Below are 22,899 nucleotides of genomic sequence, written 5' to 3'. Positions count from 1 at the left end.
GTCTCCTTGGCTGATCCTGCAGTCATGGCTTTTCCCCCCCAGATAATTTAAATCAGCTTAATCACGGGTGGGCCTCTGGTGATCAGGGCACGTAAGGAAATCTAAATATGAATGGATGAATAGAGCAGTTAATGTGATTATGAATAATTGCTGAGGGGTTGGAACAGTGTGTGTGTTTCTTTGGGGTGGTGGGGCATGTTTTGATTCAAAATTATTTAATAACTTCAAAAGCATTGAAGTTATTAAATAACTGGGCCTAAATATAAATGGATGGGGACAGTAGAATTCAGCGTTCGCATTCAGAGCATCCCTCCCTCATGAAAAGAAATCTTTTATTACAAAACAGGAACAGCAAAAAGCTGAGTTTATGGGAAATGCTGGTAATTTGTCGTCAAGCCCTTGTGTTTGCACTCACTGGTGTGCAGCACAACGCAGCGTATGCGGCGTGTGCTTGAGAGAGAGAGAGGCAGTGAATCAGCGAGTGGGAGGAGAGAGAGAGACAAGAAGAAGGAAAGAAGGGTGGAAAGGGGAGGAAGAAGGAGAGGGAGGGTGAATGAGGCAGCGGGGGTAGAGTGAGCAAGGCAGAGAGTGAAGGCGAGTTAGAGGGAGGAGAGAAAAAAGGAGGTGGGGGACGTCGCTGCTGCGACCGTTTCTCTTGTCAGTCGGCTGCTGTGTGCCTGGCGAACAGGAGGGAGCGCAGAGCAAGGGAGAGAGGAGCAGAGGGGGACACGGAGAGAGACGCTGGTCAGTGCTGTGCTTTATTCTGGCAGCACTATTGTCATCTGTGCGGCTCCGGGAGCTGCAGACATGCTGTGAGGGAGTGGATTTAGGCGCTGGACGCAGATCTGCAGATCCATGGATTACCAGCAGTGAGTAAGGCTGTCACTCTGCTAACCCACTCATCATTTGCAATAGAGGGGTGAAGCCACAGTCTCTCACTACGGGGAGTCTGGCTGTCTTGACCCTGGAGTGAAGAGGGAGTGCAGACCAGACAGTCTTTGTCTTGTTTTTTGGCTTCCCCTTCCTTCCTCCATGTCTTTCAGTGTTTTTCGCTTGTGTCTGTGTCAGAGTGTATCATTGATGCTGTTGCTTGGGTCTCTGCAGGAGGGATGCTGGAGGCTAATGTGGCTAACATTAGCATGACGGCTAAGCCCAGAGAGCTGGACCTCAGGTCTGCTGCTGTCCCCTGCCAGGATACTTCATCCCAGGCCATGGCATCAAGGAAACCACCCGCCAAGCCCTCTGCTCTGCCCCAGGGGCCTGTGCGTCCCTCTGGGTCAGAGCTCAAGGTCTACCGGCCCACCTCCGGATCTATCCCCATTCCAATCCCCAGTCAGTCCGGGCTTCGCAAACAGCGTTCACTCAGCAACTTGTCTGTGCTCACCGATGCTGAGAAGAAGCTGCACCTGTACCAGTCTACCAGGTGGAATGATGACACGAGCCGTCCTGGCACTGTGACCAACAAAGCGGGGCAGAGTAAGGCAGGTCAAGCTGGTGGTGGGAGACCACCACTGTCCCGGACACTTTCAAAGTCAGAACAGTCTCTCTTTCAGGGGAAGCCAAAGTCTTTCTGCTCCCCTTCTGTGACTTCTAATATAGGCAAGCCAAGTCGAATCCCTGCACCTGGCAAACCACGGGGACCTTATGCTGAGGTCAAGCCAATTAGCAAGGCCTCTGAGACAGCCCAGAATGCAGATACAGACCCAGCTGATCACCCAACCAAAGCCAACTCCAATGGAGCTGGGACTACTGGAACTAATGGCAAGAAACTAGGGGAGAAATCCAAACCTGCGGCTCTGTCAGCGGAGGAAAAGAAAGAGAGGAAGGGGATGGAGGGTGAGGACGATAAGAGCTTTTTAAAGGTGGATCCAGAGTTAGTGGTTACAGTCTTGGGAGACCTGGAACAACTGCTGTTCAGCCAAATACTGGGTGAGTCTGTGATTTCTGTCCCAGTTTTTTGGTTACTTTGGGTTATTTGTTCTCACTTACAATTGGCTGCAAAGATGTGAGGTTAATTACTGTTTTAGTGGAAACTGAAACACAGAAACAAACGGTGAAGCATTGTGACTCTACACACTGAATATCTCTGCTCTTCTCTCCTTTCCACACCCAAACCTTTTCCTCCAGCTCTGGCTCTAGCACCAGCATCAACAGTGCATTTTAAATGAGTCCAGTCTCTATTGCAGCACACTACACTGTGTATGTGTATTTGAGTGTGTCTGTGCTGTTTTATTTTAGTGCTTTTCACTATAAAATAGTGACAGCCCTTGATCTGAAAGTGGTGAATTTCCCCCTGTTGACAACACTGTAAACAGTTACACAAGCTTGGTTCAAATGTGCCAAATCAATCTTGTGCCGTATGCATTTGTGTCTGTACGTGTGTGTATATGTGCATGTGTACAAGCAGTGTGTGCTCCTACAAAGAAGCTGGAGTAAGCATTCCCAGGGCTGACATTGTTGTGTTGTTGATAAATTAGTCAACATACGCTGCAGTGTTGCCTCCTCTTATTTGACCCACTGCCACAGTGTGCTAGATTTACATTAATGCACCATTATTCCCTGATCTCTGTGTATGTTTACATCTCTATTGCAGCAACCTCGATAGCATGGGAACGTATTCTAAAATTAGCAGCACATTTTAACACCAGCAAGCGTATGTATTGGCTACTGCATCACTGTATGTAAACGGCATCTTTCTGCCGGCCTGCCAAAATCGGTCAGTCGTTAATAAAGGCCGTGCGAGTGGGACTGGTGGGAGTGTTGTCCTTCAGTCTGTAAATAAAACGGCCGCATATTGAGCCAGGCTCCGGTCACAGTGGGCCACCTATTTAGCCTCGCACCACTCCTTCGCTCCCTCGACCCCCTCACCCCCTCTAGTTTCATTGATCTCCGGGCCACTGACAGATGGTCACTATCCACCCCCACCCCATCCCCCTGTTACCGGGGGCAACGTGCATGAGGAGTAAGGGGAAAGTGAGTGGGTGGCGGCATGGGCAGGTAGCGTTCGAGCATCCGCGCGGTCACACGTGTGCTCAGATTGTCCATGGCAGCGCTGGGACACATTATATATTCCAAGTTCTTGCTGCTGTGGGTGTGCCGTGACGATGGTGACTGAGTTTGTGATTAATAGGTCAAAACAGAGTTTGAATCTGCACCTTTCATCCATTATTCATTCACACACACACAAACTCGAGAGCATTTCTCTATTGCTCCTTCTCTTCCCATCCCTCTAGGAGTACCAGATAGCATCAGAGAACGGGTGAGATGAGAAGAGGAGTGCAGTAGGTCGTAATATCTCGCTTGATGCAAGGAAGTCATTTTCTGCTCATCATCAAACCTTTATCTTTGCTCCACTCTCTTTCACTCTACACAAGCCTGCATCCTGCAGCACGGCCCCAAATCGCAGCATGTTTGACCTTGCCCCAGCAGCCCTGTGTGTGTATCTACTGTACATGGTGTGTGTGTGTTGTTTGTATCATCTGTGTGTGACCTTGTTCCTTGTTGTGATGTTGCTGGCCACACCTACACTGAGGCAGCCAGGTAGGGAGGAGGGAGATAAAAAGAGAAAAGGAGGATGACAGGAAAACCTGGTAATGATGGAGATTAGCGACAAAAAAAATGGAAAGGGTATAATGTGATTCATGGAGTGAGACAAATGAAAGAAAGAGACACCCTGAAGGAAAATAATAGTAATAGGCGATGACCTATATTTCTATCTGAGATTGAAATGACTGAATGCAGTGTAGCTTTGGGTCATTACGGTCTCTTCTTACCTGCCAGAGGTTTATTACTGAAATGGGCAAGTATGTAGGGTAGCTTTGTGTGCATACTCATGGAAATGTGTGTGTGTGTGTGTTGTGCTTGTATGTGTGTTAGGGAGAGGTTAATTGTAACTTGCCCTGTAGCTTGCAGCTGTGGGCTCATCCTTTATCGTATCTGCTTCTCCATTTCCGATGGGACGCTTGGCTAATTGGTTTCTGCTCCGTGTGCTCTGTCATGGAAGATAGATTATGGATGTTCAGTGGATCATTCCCAGATATCCATTCTTCTTCCTATATACAGTCTCACCTTCTGCTTTTCCACGTCCTGAAGACACGAGCCTGATGGATCCCTGTAGTGTACCGTATTACGAATTGATAAATGAACCTTAATTTGGTCAAGGCCTTGTCGTTATGGAAGCTATGTGCTAGCTTTGAGCTACTGCGAGTAAAATATGTGCTTGTGTCTTGTGCATGTCATTTTACATGACATCAGACCACATGCACTGAGACGCTGTCCTTTTGAGATGAGCCTACAGTAACAGGTAAAGATAATGAAGATGCCATTGAACTATAATGAGGATGTGTAACCCAAGACCATCAGCTGTGTGCTTGAAAGGGGTAAACCCCTCCCACACGCCAAAAGAAAGAGGAAAAAACAATCCGGATATTTCAAGGTTTGGCTTTTATGTTTATCTTGTGAGGTGATTTGGGATTACTGTTCGCATCATCTGTTTTTCTGTAATCGGACATACATGTTTAACCACTGAGTGATGAAGCGCTTTACACTAATTGGATTTAGAGAATTACTTGACTTGCGTGTCCACGGACAGCAGCTCTGGACTTGTAGAGTTAATTCCCCCCAAATGCAGCTTGTATTATATGATATCTTGTTAATAGCATTAAAATGAAAGTTTGACACGCAAGTTGAGAATTATAAACATTACTTTCAGTGAAATGTATCGATCTGAGCGGCACTGAGCAGCATAGGTCGCCAGAGTAATCCAACGCACTGAACCTCAGATGTCTGCCACTAATGACACCTCCCGGTCCCATCCAGCACCCATAATGAGGTGTGTGTGAGAGGGTAAGCCCCTAAAGCAGTGGCCTTTCCCAGCATGGGGTAGGCACAGCCACAGAGAACCCAGCCTAAGACAAGAACCAAGCATCCGGATTAAACCTCGCATAAAGATAATGAGAAGATTCAACCCCGTTCCACTAATCGCAGATCTATCACCCTAGAAAAGACCAGCTATAAAGACTAAAATGAATTAAAGATTAAAGCCCTCAGGGCATCTGTTTGGTTAGAGATTTGGGGGAGTTTTACTTTTCGGATGGGATAGGGAATATAAATGTAGGTTAGAAGATGCTGTGTGGTCTTGATTTTGGCCGAGCACGAAGACTCAGCAGAAGGGAACTTAACGTGACTCGGTGACACATGGATGCTCATTAATGCAGCCTTAACTACTGGTGTGATTTAATTTTAGTTTGGCATTCTCTTGTGTATGAGTGTGTGGGCAAGTTTGTGTGGTTGATGGTTCCTCTTTGTGTGCTCATCAGCTGTCTGAGGAACAATAAACCCTACAGAGAAGTCGACAAAGCCTGAAATGGAAGACGCACAAACCCAAACGAGCACACAAGCCTTCAAGAGAACTTAAAAGCGCTGCAGGAAAAAGTGTCAGAGCAAAGCTTGCACATGCTCACACATGCATATTCCAGATACGCTCTCCTGTCTATACTCTGCCGTATTCATCCGTTCGGCTGCGGCAGGCTATTTTTCATAATCAGTTCCTCCATTGTGATGGCAATGCTGAGTCGTTAATGTCATGCGGGTGCGGTCGGATTGCTGGTTACACCCCGGGCTTTGCTGACTGAAGGATTCAGGGCAGTAGTCCTCCCGTTGAGGAGGTGGCAACGAAGCAAACAAACACAAATGCCCAAGGAAAGTGAGGAATAAAGCATCTGTCCAAATCTCTCGCTTTCTCCTCCTCTTTTTCAACTCTGATGCGAGTTGACGGGCAGCAGTGTTCTGTCACAAGTCAGACAGCAGAGAGGATATTTGTGGTACCAGTGTTTCAGCAGGAGGACAGAGGACATCTTTTTAATGTGACAGCGAGTATTCACAGAGGAAAGGGATGTTTCTGCATATAGGTTCTTATATGATTAAGCATTTATTCTCATTTGGTGTGTGCGCATGTTTTCAGTGCTCTGTGGTTAGCGTCTAAAGACCTAATGCAGGAGCCATTGCATTAGTGCTGTCTGCTTCCTGCCGTCCTCCTCTAAATCATATTAGTACTCACTTTGTTTTTGTCTCATTTGCTGTTGCACAACAACACACAGACACACTGCCTATCACTTAAAAACAAGTAAGTTATTGCAGTGATGCCATTATATCATTTGTAATGTACCATGCTGACAGTGGCAGGGGTGTATTTTGTTTAACTTGTGTTGTTAAAGATTTAAGTGCTCATTGATCAAATTGGAGCACTTGTGCTCAAACTTAACTTAAAATATAGAATTCTTTCATTCGTGTGTGTGTGTGTGTGTGTGTGTGTGTGTGTGTGTGTGTGTGTGTGTGTGTGTGTGTGTGTGTGTGTGTGTGTGTGTGTGTGTGTGTGTGTGTGTGTGTGTGTGTGTAAGACAGAGAGCAGAAGATAAAGGCAGAGGGAGAGTTAATGCATTTTGCCTTGTGATGAGAAATACTTAGTACTCATCTATTTTTATTCTGTTTATGTTTTCCTCTTGTGAAAAGTCTCAGATAAAAGTGCCCATTGTTCCTGTCACAGCTCCTGGCATGTTCTAGCTGCTTTAAGGAAGTAGTGTCAGCCACACACACACACACACACACACACACACACACACACACACACACACACGCAGAGTGTTGCGACAGTATTGCATTTAGCTTGCACCAGTGAGTAATCTAGGCTAAAGCAAAACTAACAAGGGGAACCTCCACTATATTTGTTTAGCTGAATATGTCAGAGTTCATGTCAAACTAACCATAAATCATTAGTTGGTTAGCTTTTAAACACTTTAGCACTTCTGACAGTCAGGTATGGTAACATTCAAAAACATCTAGTCTAGATTTATAGATCTCTGATTCCTCTGGGAGTTTGGACATCGACAGGCTTGAACTGGAAATTGAATTTTGTACGGTCTCGGCACAAACAGAGCTGAGAATACAGAAGAAAAACTGGGTGGGAGAGCGAAGAAAAAAAAGCTTGAAGCCCCAAATGTCCTGTAAATACATGCAGTTAGAGCTGAGGAATACAAAGTTTGTCAGTTGTTGGATATTTTGCAGCGTTACACAAACTGCGATCACCGTCCTCCATCTCTGGGGTTTATTTGGCTTTCGTTTGCTTCAAAACATCATTTGATTTGTGTGCATGTGTGCACTTCATGTGTTGCTTTTTGGAACATTTTATTGGAGATACTTACATGTCATCTGTTCTACTGTTTCAGCGATCGCCTCATTAACCGTGCGGGGGATTGCACACAGAGTGCCGACTGTCTGTGTCACATGTGCAGCAGCTGGCTTTAAGCACACTGTAAAAATAAAGTTTAACAGGAAACAACTCTGTCAAACAGAAATCCACCCAAACACTGCCATGCATTATGGGCCGCCCTGGCACGCTGCCTAGATTATTTAGCATGTGCATAAATATGTTGTTGGGTGCTTGCTTGAATGTGTGCGACATAAAAGCAAAAGCTGAAGAGATCCTGCTAAGATAACTTCTAGATTTGGCTTCTTTTATGCTTCACACACAAATGCACACGTCGACCTAGATGATTGTAGCTGATTTTTTTTAGCCTCATCTGAACACCGTGTGTGTTTATATGTGAGGTTTCTACGTCACTTTTAAAGCACCTCACACACTCACAGCAAGTCAGACATGTTTACTAGCTCAGCACAGAGGAATACACACGCTGTCCCTCGTCTTTGTGTTTTAAACTTTAATCAGAGGTGAGATTCTCTGAAGTTCTCTGAAGTTGCTTAGAGCTTCCTCATCTTCCTCTATAAGCGGATAGGGTGGCGACTTTTTAAGCAGATAGTGCAGTGGTTAAGAAAATATGCCAAGTGTGTTTGTGTGTTTGGGTCAACATTAAGAGAGCCAGGTTTTGGTGGACAGGATGGAAGACAGAAGTTTGGAGGGTTTAACATAAAATCCGTGGATTTTCAGCCATCATGTCCAAACTTTTCTGCCGTTGCAGGCGTGCGTTTTAATCATCCCCTCCGCCCTTCTTCTGGAAGCTTCACCTGCTTATGGATTTCTGACTTTTTTTAAGTGGATTTCTCAGTCAGCTTATTGAACTGCTGCCGACTGACTCTCAGGATTTTCCCCGTTCTTTACACAAATGTGTACTGACACACTTGTTGTACTGTGGTGCATCAGTTACAACACTTGAGTCAGAAAGCTGCTCAAATTTTGTTCGCACAGATGCCACATTGAGATTTGACAAACTCATTAACCATTCATGTCACATATCAGACTTGATCTTCAAGGACTCTAATATCCTGTTGCAACATCCCAGTGAAGCAGATAAATGCGCGTGTGTGTGTGTGTGTGTGTATGAATGCATGAAAGCACATTTGTGTGATTTAGCATGTGTTTGTCCGTCCTGTCCAGATGTGCAGGAATGGCTGAATGTTGTAATGCTTCCTGTTTTGCAAACCGTCTGGGGTCAGCCGAGGGCTGTAACGTTAGGCTGAGTGGAGTCGGAGCTCACAAAAAAATAAACAGGAGGGGGAACAAAATACAAAATAAATGACCGTCTCATTAGATTGAAAAGTTCTTACACACCTGTTTCACATGTTTTGCAAGCATGCCCTAAATCTAAAAAAAATTCACAGGTTTTATTTGCATCCTGTTTGTCGTATTTCTGCATGTCACTTGTCAGGAATGCTATAATGATTGTCTTTGCAGCACACAAATGGGCATAAAGCCACCACTGGAAGTACACACATTGCTGTAAGTACAGATATTTTACAGTGTAAAACCAGTGACGCTCAACCACACCAATATATCCCGGGACAAGCGTTTCGTGGCCTGAGGAAGGTTATCGTGGCTGTAACATGTGTGCACACACGTGCACAGGACAGAGACAGATGAACTCCGGAGGGAAGGAGGAAAGAATAGAAATGGTAGTCATTACTCTAACCTTCATTCATATTCCACAAAAGTGAATCCCTTCACTGGTGACGACACACACACTCTCACACTCGTGTGCCAGCAGATACACAAACCCTCATTTTACAGCCACGACACAGAAGCACACTTTCAAAGAAGGATGGGATGTTGCCACACAAACATACTCACACAGAAAATAGCAGAGCACTCCTGCAAGGACGGAGCCATTAGTGTATCTGTGGGGAGTTTGTTTGTTTCTAATGGAGAGGGGAGTCAAGTCACTCAAGAGAGAAAACCAAGTGGACGGCAGTTTTTTCCTCACTTTTCTCACTCACTGCATCTGCTGCCCGTCAAATAATCACTGCGGCACTCCTACCTCCTGCTCTTCTTTTCAAGCTAGCGACATTTTTGTTTTTCACCTTTGTGATTCTCATAAAATATAATCAAAAAGACAAAAAATTGAAATGGATTCACCCACCAGCTCCTTCCTCGTCCTCCGCTGCAGTTATAAATCTATTAAAGAAAACCCATAAATGAGTCACTGTTGCACTGAGTGTCGGTCTCTATCATTAGAAGTAAAGACAGGCACTGCGATTCATTTTGAGTCGGTCCTACGTACACGGCTCTACAGACCCACTGAATATTTGTGTGCAGCTGAAAGCAGTCTCCATCCAAACCACTTGAAGCCCTGAGGACCGTGTAAACATCTGGCTTTGCTGCTTTTAAGGGTCAGGAACGTGGCTCCTGAACAAATCTGACAAATCAAAGGGCAGAAATTAATTTTAACAAGCTTTGACCTGACCACACTCAACGGGACAAAAAAAACTAAAAAAGGGGGCTTTTTTGCGTATCGATGTACATTTGTGTTGCCTTACCATCTGTCCTCTTGTTGTGGTGCAGTAGGCAGAGTATGGCTTCCAAAAATAAAACGCCTGCTCACTTTCCTCCTTCGTACCAAAGCTGCTTTGAAGTCTGTCAGTTTGTTTTGTGTCTCTGACTGAGAGCAGAGTCGCATTAAGATGGAGATACTGGCCTGTGTGTGCACTTACAACAACAGTCTCGCTCAGACTCGCTGACTCTCATTTCAAGCGTCTGAGTGGGCCGTTATGAAAGGTGCCTCGGCCAGCTCTTCAGAGCAGGAGCGTGTTCACGAGTGTGCCGAGAAGAGGCAGGTGGATCCGCACGCACTCAGTGTAAACCAAATCAGTGTAACTCATCTGCAGCCCTGGGGAGCAGCCAGCCCTGACAGGGATATTTGCATCCCTAATTCCCTTAACGCTACTGCCTCTACGTCCCCCCCACACGCCAGCTGGGACCACCGAGGCCAGGGCAGAGGCAGGACAGGAAGTCACGCGCACACTCACACATACACACGATAACACAGACCGTATCCAATCAATTTGACGCCAATGTTAAACAAAGCTCCCATTTAAGGTAATTAAAATCGCCCAATTAAAGCCTGCAGTTGTGTGTTTGTGTCTGTGTGTGTGCGCGCGCACGTGAGCCTTTCAGACTTTTTTGTTTGCATGTGTTCAGGCTTCTTTGTTCCTGCTAAACCTTTTGTATGACCGCATTACCTAAAACGAACATTTTGAGGATAAAAAGTGTCTTCTTACAGCTCGGATTTCCTTTCACACGAGTGCTCCCACATAACAAAGCCGGACTATTTTTGTGATTAAACATTCCCAGTGTGTCGGTGTGTGTATGTGAATGTGAGCCGCAAAGGTTTGCATCTCAATGACTCCACATTGAGCTGCCCGTCCCCAGGGCCCTTCCAATCAATTGTCTATGTGGCCGTCCTGTATAGGAAAAAGCAAAATCAATCCAGCTTCATAAATCTGCTCTGACGTTTTCCTCACTGTGTCTCAGTGTGTTTGCACGTGACGAGACGCAACGTACAAATGTACGTGTTCATTCAGCAGCTGTTGTTGAGAGTGGCAGTTAATAATTAGCCCCCCCTCACTCATTAGCATGACCTCTCCACCCCGTCACCTCCTCACTAACCAGCTGGACTGATTCCTAGGAGTGCCTGCTGTCTGTGTGTACGTGTGTGGCTATTTTCAGCAGCTAGGCCCCGTTTGCTGTAAATTTTAATGCAACAGTCCAGCTGAAAAAGAAGCTACTACTACAGTAATATAAGCAACTTTAAATATATTGCAACAAAATGTATATGTAAACATGAACACGTGAAGCGTAGATATCACGTATTTGCTCGGCCAGAACGACTCTGTGACAGTGATGGATGTACTGATCTGATGTTATCCCTCATGTGCTGTGCGTGCTTAGGAGCCAGCTGGTCAGTTCTAATGGTCTATTGAACTGAACCTCGGGGTGAACTGAGTGCCCCATATCTGCCACCATAACACTTTTATTACCTTCTCCTCATTCGACACAAAAACATGTCAGGGAGTCGGAGAGAGCAGGGGTCAAAGCCAGTGAGGCGTCTTTGTTTCTGGCTACATGGAGTAAAAGTGGAAGCAGTTTGACACATTTGAGTAAAATTAGGTTCAATTAATTAGTAGTAAATTCCTAAGCATAAATACTGGATATCTGCATTGATTTATTAAGAATTTTCATCCAGTTTTATTTGCAATCACACTCACACATAAACACATACGGTACATGTACACATGTGTGAAACAGCAGTGTAGCTACACCACTCAGCATGACGCCACGTGGCGTAATCTCAGTAGATTATAGCATATTAGGAAGGGGTGAGACAAATGTCAGTATGTCCCTTGATGGGATGAATTGTAAAAGGCTTTTGATTTATTCTGGCAGTGACAAAGTAGAGGGCAAGGAGGCACTATGAAATAAGCAAACACCAGGGCACTGTGTTAGAGCTGTGTGGGTTTAAAGGCCTCCTGTTGTTTCGTCTGTCTGCATCATATTTAATTTATTTTGCTCCACTACCATCTGGGGAAAAATAAACCTGCTTACTCTGCATTCTCTTATCTGGGAGTCCTTCTAGTTTCACCATTTAAGTCCATAGTTGTAGAGTTTTTTCTGGCTTTGTTTTCATTATTGCATGCAATCCTAGATATTGCCACTGGGTGGATGAATTGAACATTGAATGATTATTATCCTATGCAGTCTACTGCAAGCATTTCTAATATAGAAAAACTTCACTGATTGGGTTTCAATTAATATTTTATTGTGCATCTGTATTCATTAAGCTCCTGTTCAAACGCACATGGACATTTTTAAGTTGCAGCATGACAATTTTTTGTGGTTAAGATCACTCACGTGTGTGTACCCCCTGCAGACCCAGAGTCCCAGAGGAAAAGGACGGTGCAGAATGTTCTGGACCTTCGACAGAACCTGGAGGAAACCATGACCAGCCTGAGAGGCGTGCAGCTCAGCCACAGGTCAGCAGTGTCAGGGTTGTTTCTCCTCTCTTCACATGAACTGAAAATAACTGATAGTAGCACAGATGCTGGGAAAAGGCTCATTGTGCAGGTGAAGTAACAACATCATTTTTGATTACTGAGAAAAGTATTAATTTGGAACAAACTGCATGCAGACAAACCGGTTTCCAAAGCAAAGGAAAAGAAAAATAGCAGGTCAGAGTAAAAAATAGTAACAGGTAGGATGGGCGGGTTGTTGTGTGTTTTGGGGTGAGCTGGTTGCATGAAGGCTCTGAGATCAAGATCGGTATTGTGAGTAAGTTAGTGTGTAATTTCCCACCTCCTCTTTGCTCTCTTTGAGTTGGTTGAAATGGGAGAGAAGCAGGATTAGCTCAAAGCTGGCTTCAAAGCAAACCCTTCCAATGCACACTCACGACTCACATCTACACACACAAGAAGACGAGCAATGATGCGCTGATTAATTGCACCGGTGCTTCCTCTGTTTCCTGGGCTGGGTTCTAGTTGAGTTCGCCATATCCCCACACTTTGTCCTTGAGAGCTTCCGTCCGCCTGTCCATGAGTCTCCTGCTATGTGTCCTATCTGTGTCCCTCAGTGGGAGTCTCCCTTCATGTAAAGTAAATCAGCAGATGCTTCCCTGCTGGAATACATTTCCTTTGCCATTCATATTTTTATTTCACGGTAATAACGTTGAATCTCTCCCTGTTGTGCCAAAAATGGAAGATTCACGTGTGAGCGTGATGTCGCATATCCGGTGAATAAAGGGTACTTAGGAGGGAACATTTATATGAATACAACAAGCGGATTAGTGAGCAAGCAAATTGTTTTCTTTACACACATTTTACTTGATATACTGAATAAACATAACAAACAGAAAGCCTGTGAAAATCTGAGTGGGCACGGCTCCACTTCCTTTCTGCCTGTTTAACATTAGCACTTTTAAAACTGTCTTTATTATTGGCTGGTTCCGCTTTGTTCTGTATCATGCAGAGAGGATTAATTTTAATGTAGCAAGCAAATGCATGTGCTGCCACACAGTTTGAGCGCTAGCAACTTTTAATATGCTAATTCTCATCACTGTCAGTGCAGACACTAAGCGTCGATGTGCTGCGCTGGCTTGGAACAGGACATTTATGCACTTTGTACACATTTATACAAATATATGCCTGCATAAAGTAGGCACATATTTACGTGGAGCATAGAGCAACACAAAGGAATGTGAAAACACATGCACCTCACATATAGCTTGCATGTGTACATATATGCAAACATGCACATCTCAGCTCGTGCATGCTTTTTAAATCGTGATGTTCCACTGAGAGAGGAGGATACAGGGTGGGGAGAGATTGATTGAAATCGAAGAGGAAATGAAACGCAGATATTCATTTCCTGTCTGTTAAAAATGTAGCTGTGAATAATTATTTTCATCACCTAAAAACTGTCTTTTTGTTTGTCTTTCCACAGCTGTGCAGAGGGGACTATGTGCTACGACAGCGATGAAGCCGCTGCCTTCTCAGTTTCCAGTCTGTCAAATCGTTCCTCTCCGCTGTCATGGCGTCAGGGTCAAGCTAGCCCTCGTCTCCAAGCTGGTGATGCTCCGTCCACGGGTAACGCCCACTCAGAAGTGCCCCTCAGGATCAGCCACGCATCTCGTATCCACCTTATCGAATCCCTGGACGACTCCAACCCGACCCTCCTGAAGGGAGATTACCTCAGCGACAGTGACCTCGGCGGGAAGAGCCCAAATGAAGATGATGACGAAGATGATGATATTGATGATCTGGGCAATGGGTAAGTTATTCTTTTACGTGGACAGCACATGGAAAGCTAACTAAGAAAACAGGCCACATTAATGGTCTTACCATTTCTTGTGAGGTGAATCCTGCCACCTGCCAGTTGTTACAATCCTAGAGCCACAGACAGAAGTGGAGTTAGTGGTTTGCCAGCACAACAAAGTCTTGATGAGCCCATCTGCAATGAATCACAAGCCCTCTTTCATAATGCCTGCCATGACATTGTCAGCTGTAGCCCCCCTCGTGCAGTTGGCTCAGCTATAGTCAGAAAGCAGCCCTGAGGCAAAGTCCGAAAATGATGTCAGCATTATGGAGCCCCTCACAGAGATCATCCTGTCATTCAGCTGCAGGCCCACTGGCTTCACCAGCAGGTTTCCATGTGCAGGACCCTTAACGACGCTGGCTCACCAGAACCTGCTGGCAAAGCTGGAATGCAAATGTCTTTGGAAAACTGGTCACTTAACCTGCCTAGCCAATGAGAGCGCAGCCAGAGCTCGTCATGGCCAGAATAGTTTTTGTTTTGAAGTAGCCATGGATTTCTTGGAAGAAATGATTAAATTTTGTGGTGAGGTCACATCATAGAACAAAACATGAGCTCCAGAACTGTTCATCAGCATGTTTGTTGTGTCGTGTAGCAGCTTTAACCCAGGGAGGTCCACGCAGTCGAAACTTTGTTTCTCTTTTCTAATAGAGCTCGACAAAAAAAGAGTATTTATGATGTGAGACAAAACCCCTTAGAGACCACAGCTGGCTGTTCCCCGTGTTTCTGTGGCAGCAAATACTGAGCAGTTTATAAGAGGAGGGTCGCTATGTTCGTTTGTTATCAGCCAGACAATTAGACCAGAGTGAAATAATCCCAGTCAGATCGAGGTTAATGAGAGTGCTTTCGGATTTTTGCGCTGATATAATTACTGACAAGATTGCGTGTTGTTCCTCCATGAACTCGAGTAGTTCTTCGAATTAGATGGACGGGTCATAGGAGTGACCATCCTGGCGATCGTTACCTGGTGACGCCATTACCAGTCGTGCAGAATTACAAGACGCCCAACAATTCACCAACAGAAGAAATCAAGTTTCGAGGATTTGCTAAAGAATGACCTAAGCTGTGTTCTCTGGACTTTCTCGGTTAGTTTTGGACAACTTGCAGCTCTTGCCCCACTATGAGCAGATATGACACAACAGTTTTAACTCAACTGTAGACGCGGCGTCGCATTTCACTGGCCAGCTCTAAGCACCGAGAACAAAAACACATTATCTTATAAACTGTGAGTCTGGCAGTGTGGGTGTAACCTGCAGAGCTTGTCCAACTAAACCTTTTTTTTTTAAAAAGAGCTTGTCCTGGCCACACTTTGACATCTCCATAGTAACTGCAAAAATGCACCGCCAGTCACCAGGAAATCAGTTGCGACACAGTTCACATCCCTTTATTGCGTTACTGGGGATCTGGTCATGGCTGATTAGTGGTTGTACAGGTTTATGTTGTGTTTTGTGTTAGGAGGCTAAAAGAGGAGCAACAATAGTTGGCAGACTAAAGGAAAAAGATTGAGAAACAGAGGTGACAGCGGTGACAGAGTAGGCTCACAAACTCATACTGAGGCAAACATAAAGGGAAAAACAGCCTTTTTGTTTGTGCCTTCTGTTTAACATAGAACTGTGAAAGACAGAAATACAATAGTAATGATTCAGGGTTGATCCTCTAAACTTTAAAGCTGGGCTAAACACTGGTTTCTAGCAAGGGGGTAAAGGTAGTGCTGACACATAGGCTCTAACTTATTGTCCAAATGTAGGTTAAGATTTGTGAGATTTCGGTTCTGGAGATTAACTAAGCTTTATTTTATTTTTTACGGTTGGTTAATTTGTATTGTCCTGAATTGGAATCCGATGGATGTTGGTAAGAGTCAAACTTAAAGAAAAAAGCTTCTTAAAACAAAAGTTATCAAAACGTTTCAGCAGTTTTTCTGTGTGCGATTCTGTACGTGTTCTGGTGACCATGTTTAAATGTGTGCTTCTATAACTGCGTAAATAAACACCCAGTGGTATTACCGAGTCCTACAGAGGGGATGAAGCCCTGAAATGTTCATCTTCATCTTCTTTTTTTTCAAATAACTTTTACATGACCCAAGAAGTCTTGTCTGGTCGTGCCTAATGCTCCGTTATACTGTAACCTGTGTAATACACAGGTGTTTGCTTGCTGCGGTTTTAAACTACACACCTAATATATATATTTTACCACTAGAGGGCAGAATTGTCTTGTTCTGTGCTGGTCCCTCCACCCTTTGAGCTTTGAGAGCCCCAGTGCTCCATTTCTCCCTCTTAGCCCATAAGTTATTACACATACTTATCCATTATACATGCAGACACCACCCTGTCATACAGAGGTCGCACTACATATCTCCTCCTGTATATAATACACAGGATTTCCCCTTATGCATTATGCATTGCTTGGATTTTGTATTTCTCATCTCTTTGTTCTTTAAAATGAAAGTGAAACAGAAGCAAACAAAATTCTTTCACAACATTCTCATTTTTGTCCTTAAACATGTACAGATGACCATGTGACTCACCGCTGGACTCATCATGGCTCACATGAGTCACATGCACATACTAAGTTTACCGTGACTATACGTGGCTGAGCACAGACCCCATGTACTCACGCACACACGCTGAGTCATGATCCCGTCACTCAGTTATCTGTTTCCTGTGCTTTTCAAGCCTGGGCCTCTACTTACATCTGGAGCCAAGTCCCCCTCCCAGTATTTCCCCTGGACTCCCACTCATGTACGCGTCATTCAGATTTGTTCAATTGTTGCAGTGATTTACTTTGTGTAACCTGCACAAATATAAACGAAAATGCAGATCAATAGCATGTTTGCATATATACAGCCACGGGAAGCATTCATTATTTGATTTTTACTTTAATTCATTTAAGTAAAAATACAGTTGGACAATAATATAAACTTGAGAGTTTGTGCCATTTTTAAATTAAAGGAAAAACAGCTTTTTGTTTTCTGCTCTCATAGATTTTATATTCAAAGGTAAGTTGCCATTTAAAGGCATAAAAAAATATCATTACATATTCATCACAGTGCAAACAGTCCGGTGTGCAGAGAGGCACCCACACCACAAAGAGCAATGGGGTCGATTCTGTACTAAGTATTTGAAAATATTTGAGCTGGAGCTAAGATATTGTGCTCAGACTAGTTCTAGTTTGTGTGTGCATGTGACTATACGTGCATGACCAGTGTGACTGTAATGAGCGCGCCTGTGTCTGAGCATCACATTGTTGTGATGGACAGCGTTAATTGTGGTGATAATTGGCCTACATGCGCAAATTCACGTGTTAACAACTGGTTGAGTGTGCGCTGTTTTCCACCCTGCTGGGTGCAGACACTTTAGCTTCTGGGTGGAAGCGACCTCCCATTAGTAAACGCATAGTCTCCATGGTTACACCGCGAGACAGGCTGGCTCAGTGCACTAAATGTCTAAATTATGAAAACATCGTGGAGCAGGACAGACATGCACGCACACACACACGCACACACACACACACACACACGCACGCACACACGCACGCACGCACTCTAAGCTCTCTGAAGCATTTCTGTCTGAGTGCTTTGATTTAGTGCCACGTGCGTTCTAAAGCAACAGCAGTGAGCTGGCTTCTCTGTCACTTCAGCTACAGAGAAGTGAAACACAAACAGGAATGTTTTAATAGAGAAGTAATGTGTTTTGAAAACCAGCGAGGCCTGGAATAGGCTTTGAGATCATCACTGGTTACTTTAGCCTTGTGACGGCGACTAAATGTTTGGCCTCACAGACACTTTAGAGGTAAAGTTAAATCTAAAGCATTATTAATTTAGTGTAATTCAATAGACCTTATCATTGCCTCTGATCCTTATCTCCTGTGTTACTGGGATGTACTCCAAACTCCTCTACATGTGTACTTTGAGTGGGTATGAATGTTATTGCAGCTTAAATTTGTTGGTCACCAACTCCATCTACTGGCCAAAAACGTACGTTTCACATATACATGTATTAGCATGAAGATAGACACATCCTGAACCTTTTGATTCATGAATTCTTTTTCTTGCATCTGGTTTTGACCTGGTTACTAATTCACTCTCAGCCATGTAGGTCTTCCTTATTGCTGAGACCCCGAACTTTTACACTGTGACTCACACTGAGGTCCAATTACAAACCCCTCCCAAAATCAGCACAGCACTCTGCTCCACTCTAAATGTTATAACTTCAGCTGTGATTAAAATGAAATATAGTGGGAGAAACGTGGAGAAAACACATTAAATTCAATGGTTTTTTGAGGGGTTTTTCCCTTCTGAGCATGAGCACAGTTGTGTTCACATCTCTCCCGTGTTAGGATGTTAAAGGTGAGACGCATGTATGGTCAGAAGAATCTAAAGAAAAGAGACCTGAATGGCTTTTAAGGCAAGTTTTGAGGCCTTCTCTTGAGTTTTAAAGATGATGCAGTTGTAGTGTTTATCGCAGTGAAGTTAAGTCACGTTTGCATAAATATAATATTTTAATTACTTGTTGATATTCTGTTAATTGTGCTGAAGTATGTGTGAAAACTTAAGACTGAAGGACTTTAAGCTGAACAGCCGTGAGTCGATAGTGAAAGTGTCAAGAAATTCTGAATGTCGACTTGATGCTTGTTGGAAATGTTGGCAGTGTCTCCCACGATTTTTGCTGCCTGTTTGCTTTTCATAGTTTACATAAATTATTGGCTAAGGAATTAGGAACTGGGGATGCAACATATTTAGGCTGATGCTGACGGACATTTTGACCGACAGCTGATGCCAACAGTGAATGTTTCAGTCTGTTTTGTAAAAGAAAAGATCAGACTGTTTTTTGTTTTTTTCAGAGAAACAAAGAAATCTAAGCCTGTTTGCATATTTTATGAACATTTAGTCGTCACAGAATTGACAAATATCGCCTGCAGATCAGTAAATGCTGTCTTCTATTTGCCCATATCTGTCCATAACACCAATAAGATGTGTATCTCATACAGTATGAGAACGTTACAGGGCACAGATGTGTGTATTTGTGCACCTATACTTTAGTATGGTGTTGTGTGTCGGAGGCAGATTCACATGAAAAGTTGATGAGAGGCAGATTGAGGTGTGTCTGAGGAGGTTGGCGGGGCGCGCTGTCTTACACCACCTACTTCTCTCTCTCGGCCTCTCTGCCTCTGTGCCATGCTCCTTTGGCTCTGTTTGCTCAGCGTGGCGTGTAATCAATTACTTTTTCTGTCATTATGGAGGGGACTTTCTTTTGTTCCAGCACGTGCGGCCAAACACTAGCGAGAACTCCCACGGAGAACACACACAGAGACGGCCAAAAACACCATCTATTAATTAATCGCAGCCATTTTGCTTTAGGATAGATCAACAGAGTCGTATGGAGATTTCTAACCACAACAGCCGCACTTTACTGTACAGGATAATTCGATTTAACTCACATCTAGCTGAATTTGCATTTAGCTGCATTGTGCATCTGCCGGACTATTTTTCTAAGGGGTGATGTAACCACAGCTCTAACAGCGGGAGGTTGCTGACAAACAATAATGACATTAATCTGTTTGTCTGTTAATATGGGACAGATAAGCATCCACCCACACATCTAATCATATGCACACATAGAAAGAGACAGACACCAACCCGCAAACACATTAAAAGAATTAGCGGAGAGTAACATATGGGGCTTCATGAGGGATTTGCAGGCCTAGAAACCCCCCTGACTCCTCCTATTTCGATGCAAACAATGCCCTTAACTCATGTTGTACTCTTGTGTGTTTGCTGAGGCTGTGTGAGCCTCACGGTTTTATCATTAACCTTTTTATTGCCCTGCATTATGCGACATTGTTTCCTTTAAGACTAAACAAACAAAGCACAAACTGAATGAATGAACATTTCTCTCAGTTCAGTTTAACCGGTACTCAAAGTATTTGCTTTGACCCTTTTTTCTCACCACTTTCTCCTTTTCTGTTCTCACACATTTACTCATATCCACGTACAATTACACACATATGCTGGTGTTAATGTTCAGCTAGGCTGGACTCCTGCTGGTCTCTATGGATATGTTTAGTTTGGCTACTTGCCATTTCATTATTGTGAAACATACTGTTGAGCAACAAGCACATGTTCTGGATCGGATCTTGGGAGCTACTCTTACATCGCCCAGACAGATTATTCTCACGTTCTCCCTGAGAGAAAAAAACTTTGGGAAAGTCAGTGACTCAAAGAAAAAACAAGGTGCATCTAGATACTTTTCAGCCATGCTGTGAAACTTCCCTTTTTCGACCCTCCACCCAAGCAAACTCCAAAAACCACTGTCGGAGCTACTGTTGCCTGGACCCCCCACCCCCCCACGCTGAGGCTTGGTAAACCCCTATGGAGATGCGATGGCAAAGTCCCTCCTAATCCTTGGCTTCCTCTTATGGCAGGGTTCAGAAAAGCAAAAGAGGAGTGAAGGACTTGGTCAGCAGACTGCAAGGATAAGGGGGTCTGTGTGAGTGTGCAGGACCCCCGCATAGTTCAGAGGGATGCATTACCATGACAACAGTATAAGCGAATGACGAGAACAGTTTGTGCGCGAGTCATTCGGCTTCTTAACTTACAGAGGTCAAAGTGTCACAGCTTCACCCATTGACCAACTCCACTCCATTTCCTTTAAGGAAAGAGATGAACGCCACTCTTCCTGGAGGTGTTTGAAATTCACTTTTTTTCTTATGACGTAGTCGCACTCGGCCTACAGAAGAGATGAAAAGAGGCAAGTGACCTGAAAACAGTGAACATGATACTAAAACAACAGCAGCCGACTTTAAACCACTTAACCCGCCAATATATCGGACTTTTTGGCAACAATTTTAATAGAAAACATATTGCTCAACCCCAACACATTGGAGACGATGGTGCTCACTGCATTGAAAGGTCGTGTTAAGTGACCAGCAGTAATTATTCAGAATCATTTCTCTTTGTATTATCACAATAATAACTAGCAGATGTTTCTTGTGTCTTTTCTTTTTCTGAAGTCTTGTGATGAGTTCAGCAGGAACATGTAAACTGATTTTTAGGATCAAAAGCAGCTGGTCGGCCACTTTTGTCTGCTATGCAGAGTCTTGCCAGTTAAGCTTATAGTTAGTATAGCTGGTCCTGTAGACTTTCTGTTGTTCCTGCTGCTGTTTCCATTTTGCCCTCAGCTGTTGGTGGTATATTCTGTGGAACATCACAGTAAGAAGGAAGTGACAAGGATACTGTTTATGGAAACAGAAATAACAGCAGAATTTTGTTTTTGCTTGAAACTTGTTGGTTTTTTTAATGCTGTAAGCAGCATATGGAAAAAAAATCCATTCACTTTCATTAAATCTGGAATGGCAGTAATAAACATGAGACATCGGAAACTTTAAACAGCTTGTTGTGAAATGTTGTTCCCCTTTCGTAACAAATGAGTGGTTTCTGTTATTTAAAATAAAAAATGTTTGAGGAAATTGTCAGGTTCATTCCTGAGAAGATTGGTTCCCACAGTAACCCCCCCGATCCCCTCCATCCACACACACACACACACACACACACACACACACACACACACACACCCTCTTGCTAACCTTTATCTAACTCATTCATGTCCTCCCTTCACATCCACAGAGCCTGTAAAGAGCACGCTGGGTTCATCTATTGGGGGTAAATGAAAATGCACGGTTAAGCTTATTGAGAGCTTTTCGGTCTCAGACCTGCGCTACAAGTGCAGTCTCACTCTCACGCATACTTGCAATATATGCAGTAAAGCCCAGTCTTGGAAGTGTAACAGCAGGGTGTGACGGGGGTTGGTAATGCGCATAAGAATTAGCCTTGCTTCCCTCCCATTGACTCCTACCGTGTTATTCTCTGGGGCTGTTTCCACGTTAGTCACACACTTTTCTTTTTGCCCTCCTGCCATCATTTTCCCTTCCTGTTCACTTCATTACACTGTGTCTTAATCTCTTTTCAAGCACGCACCACTTCTCCTGGTACTGAACATACCCTCATTAGCAGACTCGGGCTAAACTGGCTGCACAAATGTTTCGAGCTGCGTTTGAATTCTTTTGGATTTTTTTTTCTTCCCCACCTCGTTTTCTTTTTTCTTTTTTTTTGTCTCTTAAGAGGGAAAGCATCTTTGAAGTCAGGAATAGCATCCTCTCCAAGCAGGTGCCTAATGAGGTTCTTTGACATGGAAGGTCCAAAAGTTAAGCACAAGAAATGCACTCTGTGGTAACTGTGAGTGCATCATAATGGAGTTCTAACCAGTTTACAGACTTTTTGCAGGTTGGTATAAAAAGTATTGGTTATTAATTTGTCTAATATGTCTAAATATAAATAGTATATAGGACTTAGTCTATGACCATGTTGGAAAACACTGCAGACTGCAGGAATACTGCACCACTCTTAAGCTACATCCACACAAAGTAGCACGCAGTCTCAGTACAAACTAAATGTTTCAGAGACCAGTTCAAATATCACATTTCAGAGTCATTTTTACATATCTCACAGTCAACAAACTTCGTGTATTGTTGTATTGTTAAACTTATAAAAGAGTTTAAAAATCAAAAGCTCTTAAACCGCTGCTCATGGACGTCGTGGTGAGATTGTATTTCAAACTGAAGGTTTCCCACTTCACATCTAACGCTGTCTGAGCTTGTCTGTCAGGTCCCAGTGAGCATCCTGGTTACTTTCCAGGAAGAGTTGCTACAACAGTCTTGCTAGGTCAGATCTCGAAACTTTTTACATCACTTTCATCGCGGTACCAGTCTGTATTGCATGCATTACCTTAGTAGCGAGGCATGCACAGGCTTACAGT

The 22,899-nt window shown here is 43.9% G+C and overlaps 1 protein-coding gene across 4 annotated transcripts in view; it reads left to right on the top strand.

Annotated features, from left to right (window-relative positions):
• LOC113012921 (neuron navigator 1-like) overlaps positions 1-22,899 on the top strand; it is a 94,035-nt gene that overhangs the window by 28,954 nt on the left and 42,182 nt on the right. For all 4 annotated transcript variants that reach the window (XM_026153370.1, XM_026153369.1, XM_026153367.1 and 1 more), the window contains exons 6-8: positions 1,105-1,929; positions 12,156-12,258; positions 13,721-14,047. In XM_026153370.1, coding sequence (XP_026009155.1) covers positions 1,105-1,929; positions 12,156-12,258; positions 13,721-14,047 — 1,255 coding nt within the window. The remainder of the gene's footprint in view (positions 1-1,104; positions 1,930-12,155; positions 12,259-13,720; positions 14,048-22,899) is intronic.

Source organism: Astatotilapia calliptera, chromosome 20 (assembly GCF_900246225.1).
Source record: "Astatotilapia calliptera chromosome 20, fAstCal1.2, whole genome shotgun sequence".
NCBI classification, from domain to species: Eukaryota; Metazoa; Chordata; class Actinopteri; order Cichliformes; family Cichlidae; genus Astatotilapia; species Astatotilapia calliptera.
This window is presented reverse-complemented; position numbering and strand designations above follow the sequence as displayed.